Genomic DNA, 8,130 nt, shown 5'->3' on the forward strand with positions numbered 1-8,130 from the left:
GCTCAGGGTCGTGGAGGCTCAGGGTCCAGCGCCTGCCCTTTGAATAACGGTGACACCAACCAGACCTCGTGTTGGGGGCCCAGTTCCGCCAGGTGCTGGTCCAAGTCCCGACAGGGAGCGTCACGCTAATTGCGCCCAACAAAACTGAGGAGGGCCTACACCATCCCTGTTTCTTTTCTTCCTAATGTTTACTTATTTTTGAGAGAGACAGACAGAGCATGAGCAGGGTGGGGACACAGAGAGAGGGAGACCCAGAATCCGAAGCAGGCTCCGGGCTCTGAGCTGAGAGCACGGAGCCCGACGCGGGGCTCGAACTCTCCAACCACGAGATCGTGACCTGAGCCGAGGTCGGACTCTCAACCGACCGAGCCACCCAGGAGCCCACCATCCGTGTCTTGCAGAGCAGCTCATGGAGACTCGGTGAGGGACTGCCTCCGGCCCCACTTCGGGGAAGTGCAGAGCCAGGGTCAAAACAGGGCCCTCTGTGGCCCCAGAGGCTCCACAGACCCATCGGACAGACACGGGAAAGAAGGCCTCAGAAGGAAAGACAGAATGCGCACTTCTCACCCGGTGCAGGAAGCCAGTCGGCAGCACGGCCCCAAAGAAAGCGCGTAGCCGCCGAGCCTCCTTCCCTCGGGGTGGCTTTGGAGACAGGGCAGGGTTCGAACTCCCTCTCGCTGCAGGAACTTGGGCAAGTCAGAGCCCGTGCCTGGCGCCTCAGTTTCCCCATCTGCAAATGCGGGTTCTACCAGTGCCCACCTCACAGCAAGTCCCCTGAAAAGATACCGGAAGGTCACCCACGGCGCAGAGGCAGCAAAAAGGCAGTCGCTGCTGATTGGTTTTATTCTTTGGTGACCCCCAAGTGCACCAGGGCCCGGGGTAAGAACTGCCCTAAAATCTTCCCCCGCCCTCCTCCTCCCTGGCGACCTGGTTCTCCTCCTGGTACCAAACCCCGGGCCCGGGCCCTCGGCACAAGGAGGTTAGGCAGCGCCCCAGGAGGCCCGGCCGGGTCGTGACCCCTGGCCGGTGCCTGCCACACCCGCTCTGGTACCCAAACGGGGCCCCAGATCCTCGGTGACTCGATCCCTCCAAATTCAGGTGATCTCCCCCGGCTCCAAATCACCGAACCCTCCCAGGTCCCGCGCCAGACGGAGCCAGGTCCCAACCGGGAAGGGCCTCGGAGCATCGGGACGCCAACGCCGCGGTCTTCGAGTCGGGGTTGGGGGAGAGAGATGGCACTGACGGGGTGCAGCTGGCTCTTCCTCAGCGGTGAGCGAGAACGGTGCCCCCCCCCCACAACCGCAGGCCCCGGGGAAGGGGGGCCTCGGGGAAGGGCAGGGACCCTGGTCCGGGAGAGGCAAGGTGCGAGCCAGAAGTTCAGCGCGCTGGGTAGGGAGGGCCCCGTCTGCTCCTCCAAGAGGCCCCGGCCAGGGCCAGCCACCCAGAGAAGGCTGCAGGGTGGACCTCAGAGATTTTTCTAAGATCGGGGTGTGAGGCTAAAGCAGGGGGGTCACTGACCCACCCTCGCTCGCGTGGCAAACCCTGACTGAGCTACAAAAGCGTGGCCGGGGTGAGCCCTGACCCCCAGCTCTGCCTCTCCCTGCGGACATGGCTTTGGGCAGTCACCTTCCCTTTCTCAGCCTCAGTTTCCTCATCTGTGAAATGGGCTAAGCTCCCAGGGTCGTCCGAAGGTCACAATAAGCGGCGTTCACCAGCACTTACTCTAAATGTTTTCTGGGTGTTAACAGCCACCCTAGAAAGGAGGTCCGCTCAGGACCCCCCCTCTTCCTAGACGAGAAACCCGAGGCTCGGAGAGGGGAAGCCGCTGGCCGGGCTCAGCCTGTCAGTGGTGGCAGGGCTGAGTGCTAGACCCAGAGACCTCACCCCTCACCGAGATGTGTCAGCCTGGAAAGTACCAGAAACCGGGGCCAGGCGTGCAAGCACTTCTTCCCCGAGAACCCGCCACGCCACGGCCGCCCCTTCTGGGCAACCACACATACAATTCAAACCCAAGCAGCCCTGACCAGCTGGTCGGGTTTGGGGCTTATCTCCTGGGTTGGAGGGAAAAGGGTGGAGTCAATTCGTCCCGCCCCTACTTTCTGCGGCGGTCAGACCTGCCCGAGGCCCAGGAAGAGCACCGGACTGAGAGTCCGGGCCCAGGGCCTAGACGAGCCAGCCTGATTGTGCAAGCCCGGGTTCGGTGACTCTCACAGCAGGAAAACCCTCTGGGCCCCCAGCACATCCAAAGTTCTAGCAGGCCGAGCGCGTGCTAGGAGCTTGTGCTCAAGGCTTTGGGCCAGACCCCAGGCAGAGCCCATCGAATTCAATCCTCAGTCCCACCGCAGGACTGAGACCCTGCACCTGGCTCACACTGATTAGGCGCTCGTGGTATACCAGGAACACGCGTGCCAGGAGATCGCCACGGCTCCTCCTCCACTGAGTGGGGGCAGTGGCCACGGCGGCCTCACCCGCCCCCTCCGGCTCCTCTTCCTCAGCCGCCTTCCTGAGCGCGGGGGCCGAAATCTCTATCACCCCCGAGCCTGCCCAGCCAGCCGAGGGGGACAACGTCACACTGACCGTCCACGGGCTTTCGGGGGAAGTGCTTGCCTACAACTGGTACGCGGGGCCCACGCTCAGCCTGAGTTACCTGGTGGCCAGCTACATCGTGAGCACGGGCGACGAGACCCCTGGCCCGGCCCACACGGGACGGGAGGCTGTGCGCCCCGACGGCGGCCTGGACATCCGGGGCGCCCTGCCCGGGCACTCGGGCACCTACATCCTGCAGACCCTCAACAGGCAGCTCCAGACGGACGTGGGCTACGGACACGTGCAGGTCTATGGTGAGACGCCCCGCCCCCCCCCTCGGCCTCCCCTGTACCACGGCCAGCCTTCCCACGTGCGTCCCGGCCCCTCTGATAAAAATTAAAATGAAAATAAATTAAAATGGAAAACGGTTAAAAAAAAAAAAAAAAGACAAAATAACATTAAAATGCTCGCCTCCTTCGGGATGGCTTCCAGGACTGCCTCCTATCCCATTCTTTGCCCCTCTGGCTGGGGGTTACAGAGACGCCCCCAGGATCCAGCCATGCCCCTTGCCTAGAGCGGGGGTGGCCGGGGGAGCAGGCAGTGCCCGGCCCCCTCCCCCTCTGTCTCTTGCCCCACAGAGATCCTGGCCCAGCCTGTGGTCACGGCCAACACCACGGCACTGGTCGAGCGCCGAGACACCCTGCGCCTGGTGTGCAGCAGCCCCAGCCCCGCTGAGGTCCGCTGGTTCTTCAACGGCGAAGCCCTGCCCATCGCCATCCGCCTCGGCCAGTCCCCCGATGGCCGGGTACTGACCCGGCATGGCGTCCGCAGAGAGGAGGCGGGAGCCTACCAGTGTGAGGTCTGGAACCCGGTCAGTGTCAGCCGCAGCGAGCCCGTCAACCTGACCGTGTACTGTGAGTCCTCCTGGCCCCGCTAGAGATACCCTGCGCCCAAACCTCATAGATGGGGAAACCAAGGCCAGGAGAGGGTGCCCAAGGGCGCACACCGTGAGTCAGTAGGTGAGCTGGGATGAGGCACCAAGGATCCCTTTCTTAGGGATGCACTTGACCCACGTCCTAAGGACTAAAAACCACCCTTGAAACGGACCGATCCTTCAGTTTGAAGCAATACAAGCAGGGAAGAGACACAGGGCTGGTTGGTTGTGAAATGGAGGTGGGAAGTGAGTGGCGGGTGGGAGGGGAGACAGGAGAAGAAAACACAACCAAAGCATGGAGTCATTCCCAGGGGCAGCAGATATGCAGTGTGGAATCCGGGGGAAATAAATCACAGAGGTACGCAAGGGCCGCCGATGTAGAAACACTTAGAGCCTAGAATCCTACGACCAGAGAATTCTGGATTTAAGAAGCACTGAATTCTAGACTCTGAGAATCCTAGAAACTCTAGAAGCAGAGATTCTTAGAATCTTAGAATCTAATTCTAAAATCTTAGAGGCACCCAATCCTAGAATTTTAGAAACATAGACTTCTAGAATCTTAGAATCCTAGAACCTAGAAGCATTGACTAGAAACATTGACTCTTGGAGCCCTAGAATTCTAGACTCTTAGAATGGCTTATGAGAAACTGATAGACCGATAGTCTTCTTCTTCTTCTTCTTCTTCTTCTTCTTCTTCTTCTTCTTCTTCTTCTTTTAATGGAGCCATAGACTTCAAAAATATCTTGAAATTTTGTCTGGCCCAACATCCTCTTTCTACAGATGAGAAAACAGGTCCCCTGAAAGGGGAAAGTGATTCTCGAGATCCTAGAGCAAGTTAGAGATGTGTGTGGGATCCGAAAAAGCCAGAGCTTTCTCCCTCCGCTAGGCCCACACACTCCCAGAGGCCCAGCATGGTGGAGAGGAAGCCAGGGTGCCCATCTCTACTCCCCTGTCGCTCTACTGCCCCGTCTCTCTCCCTCCTGCCCCCCACAGATGGCCCAGAACGCGTGGCCATCCTCCAAGATTCCACCACCCGCACGGGCTGTACCATCAAACTGGACTTCAACACGTCCCTCACCCTGTGGTGCGTGTCCCAGTCCTGCCCAGAGCCCGAGTATGTGTGGGCCTTCAACGGGCGGGCCCTCAAGAACGGGCAAGACCACCTCAACATCACTAGCATGACGGCGGCCCAGGAGGGCACGTACACGTGTATTGCTAAGAACCCCAAGACCCTGCTTTCCGGATCCGCCTCGGTGGTGGTCAAGCTCTCCGGTGAGTCGCCCCCAGCCTGACCACCACCCCCTCCCCACGGAGGCCCAGTTGGGCTATGAAGGTTTGGCCCCTCCACCAACAGTTAGCGCACCATGTGCCCAGGAGATCACTGGAGAGTTAAGAGCTTCCCAGCCCATTCTTTGGCCAAGTCACAGAGTGGCATATCGGGTGGACCCCCTCTTCATCTGGAGACGGTCCATGCCTTGTCACCTGGAAAACAATGAATCAGACTCTCCCTTCAGAGTCCTCAGTGTGTACCTGTCCACATCGGGCAGTGGCAGGGCAGGAAAACGTTCAGACGTCCCTTCCCGTGAGTGCCCCTGTTCTAAATTCAGCCGGTCACAGATGCTTTGGGGCTGACCCATTCTCTCCACACAGACAGGTGAACTCCTGTGCGACCAACTGGATTACCCAGTTATCTGGCCCAGAGGACCATGCATGCGCGCGCACACACACACACACACACGGAAAGTCACAGCCAGTTGATGGCAAGTGGAAAAACACAGCCAGGGAAGCATTGTCTTGCCTCTGTCCTTAAACAACCTGGGGGCTGGGGGTAGTGCAGACACAGCTGTTGTTTTCAGAGCTATCAGGATCCTCAGGGGACACTTTCTCATCCCCTGGGGATGGTGGCTTTGAACACTGAGGCCTCCTTAATTCTGCCTTGGTTCCTTCCCAAGTGGCCACCATGCCCCCAGGGATGGTGGGAACAGTCCTTCCCTCCCTCCCTCCTCCCTCCTCCTACTAACAGGCTGGGTCTCATCCAAAGGGTGGATACTCTTTCACCCAAAGCAGAAATGGCATCCCCAAAGGTAAGTGTACCTCCTGCCCCACCCCACCTGGGGCCTGGGTAGCTGGTCTTGGCCAGAGACAGGGAGATGTACCAGATGACCCCAGGTGCCGCCCCAAGCCCTGCCTGTGCAGGCCAAGATGGGGGGTGCCCAAGTGTGCAGGTATGTGCAGGGAGTGGGTACAGCACCCCCGAGGGCCTCCCGAACTGTCAGCAACCCCGTGGCAAGTGCCAGGGAGAGACAGAGGAAAGGGAGACTCTATCCTGATCCCCATCTGGGGGAGACTCTGATGTAATGGAGGAGACATGGTCTCTGCTCTTGGAGACCTGATCCTGGAATAGGGAAGCATGACTTCCTTATTCGAGGAGCTGCCAGTCAGAGAGAAGAGGCAATGTCTCACACTCCATGGACTTTAAGCAATGATGGAGGAGACATGACACCCACCCTCAATGAGCTTCCAGTCAGATGGAGGAGACAGTCAGTTCACCTTGGGGAGACTTTGTATTCTGATGGGAGAGATGTGGTCTTAAGGAGACATGGTCTTTTTTTTTTTTTTTTTTTTTTTTTTTTTTTTTTGAGAATTCCTAGTCTGATGGGGGAGACATAGTTCCCACCTTTGGGTTACTCCCAATCTGATGGGGGAGTAAAGCCTCCCCCTACTTTCTAGGAATTTCCAGTCTGATGGGGTAGACATACCCCCATCCAGCTTCTGGGGTCCCCAGCCTGATTGGAGAGACCCAGCCCAATAATCTGGAATTTCGAATCTGATGGAAGAGACATGGCCTCCCACCCTCTGGAATCTTTCAATTTGATAAGAAACTATGGCCCCCACATCCTGAGGTCTCTTGGTTTGACAAGAGATACAACCTGGGGTACACAACTCCCAACTATCTGAGGGGGAGACAGGGCCCCCATGTTCTGAGAATTTCCAGTCTGATAGGGGAGATATGCCCCCCCCCATATTCTAGAATTTCCAATCTGATAGGGGAGACATGGCCCCTATATTTTGGGAATTTCCAATCTGATGGAGGAGACATGGTTGGACTCTCTAGGGTCTTCTAGTTAAGCGGGATAGATATCCCCCCAAGGGCTGGAAATTCTTAGTCTAAGGTGGGAGAGACGGCCCCCACCCTTGGGGTCCCCCAATCTCCTGAGGGAAGACAGAGCTCCCTGGCAGGCATTGTCGGGACACAAAACCCACCTCCACGGCCACACAAGTCAGCTCCTTCCTCTGTCTCCTTCCCCGGGGGCCCCGCACGGGGCGGCACCAGTCAGGTGCGGGGGAGGCAGGGGCGCGGGGGTGGGAGGGGGACGCCACGCCAGGTGCAGGCCCGGTGACCCAGCCCCCCCGCCCCCCCCCACTCTTTCTTCAGCGGCAGCGGTCGCCATGACGATTGTGCCCGTGCCCACCAGGCCGATGGAGGGCCAGGATGTGACGCTGACCGTCCAGGGCTACCCCAAGGACCTGCTGGTCTACGCCTGGTACCGCGGGCCTGCCTCGGAGCCCGGCCGGCTGCTCAGCCAACTGCCGTCAGGCAACTGGATCGCAGGCCCGGCGCACACAGGCCGGGAGGTGGGCTTCGCCAACTGCTCACTGCTGGTGCAGAAGCTGAACCTCACGGATGCCGGCCGCTACACCCTCAAGACCGTCACGTTGCAGGGCAAGACCGAGACCCTGGAAGTGGAGCTGCAGGTGGCCCGTGAGTGTGTCAGAGGGGGGCAGAGGGTGTATCTTTTCAGACAGATGCTCCCAAAGCGAGCGGGGCTTTGTCTCCTCCAGGGCGGGGAGGGAAGCACAGACGAAGGGTGGATCGGCGTCCCCAACAGACTTGAAAGAAGGGGCTCCCTCTCCTCCCTCTGACTTGGGGATCTCCAAATGGAGTTTTTGGCCTCTTCTGTCAAACCGACAGCCTAGACTAGGGGTAGGTAGGCCTCCTGCATCGAACCGAAGGCTACCAAAGGGGGATTCCACGCCTCCTCTCTCATATAAGTACACCAGACTGAAGGTCTCAAGAAAGGAGGCACAGTCTGAGCGTAGGGCACCCTTTTTCCTGCAGGTGGGTAGACCTATTGCCTCCGCTACTTTATTGGGAAAGTGGGTTAATGATGGGAGTGTACCTCCCCTATCAGACTGGATGTATAGTACGAGGGTGGATCGTAACTCCCTCTTTAGACTGGGAGATCCTAGACAGTTGGCATCATGTCTCGGCCTCTGCATTAGGGTAAGAGTGAGGACAGAATTTCTACCATCAGAGGGGGACATTTTTCTCTCAAAGTGAAATAGGAAAAATCTCCTCCATTAGGATAGAGGCTTCTAGGTGATGGGAATTTTGTCTCCTCCCTCAGACTGGGAATTCCCAGTGGTCAGGAGCCATGTCTCTTCCATCAGTCTGGGAATTCCCAGATGTTGAAGACCATGTCTTGCCCATCATAGTAGGGACTCCCAGAGTCAGGGACCATGTCTCCTCCATCAGACTGGGAGCTCCCAGAAACAGGTCTCCTCCATCAGACTGGAAGTTCTCGGAGTCAATGAACCATGTCTCCCACATCAGACTCGGAACTCCCAGGGTTAAAGACCATGTCTCCTCCATCAGACTGGGAGCTCCC

At 58.3% G+C, this 8,130-nt stretch overlaps 1 protein-coding gene across 4 annotated transcripts in view; it reads left to right on the forward strand.

The window, feature by feature from the left end:
• The first annotated feature begins 340 nt into the window (after positions 1-340).
• The window catches only part of CEACAM16 (CEA cell adhesion molecule 16, tectorial membrane component), an 11,604-nt gene continuing 3,814 nt past the window's right edge, over positions 341-8,130 (forward strand). For 2 of the 4 annotated variants that reach the window (XM_040457345.1, XM_040457344.1), the window contains exons 1-6: positions 350-879; positions 1,099-1,269; positions 2,496-2,840; positions 3,165-3,440; positions 4,454-4,732; positions 6,897-7,223. In XM_040457345.1, coding sequence (XP_040313279.1) covers positions 1,233-1,269; positions 2,496-2,840; positions 3,165-3,440; positions 4,454-4,732; positions 6,897-7,223 — 1,264 coding nt within the window. In that variant the 5' untranslated portion in view covers positions 350-879; positions 1,099-1,232. Of the gene's footprint in view, positions 1,270-2,495; positions 2,841-3,164; positions 3,441-4,453; positions 4,733-6,896; positions 8,125-8,130 lie in introns of those variants that run through there. The other 2 variants (XM_040457343.1, XM_040457342.1) reach the window with 2 other exon arrangements.

This window comes from Herpailurus yagouaroundi, unplaced genomic scaffold (assembly GCF_014898765.1).
Source record: "Herpailurus yagouaroundi ecotype Mexico unplaced genomic scaffold, PumYag 220, whole genome shotgun sequence".
Classification (NCBI taxonomy): Eukaryota; Metazoa; Chordata; class Mammalia; order Carnivora; family Felidae; genus Herpailurus; species Herpailurus yagouaroundi.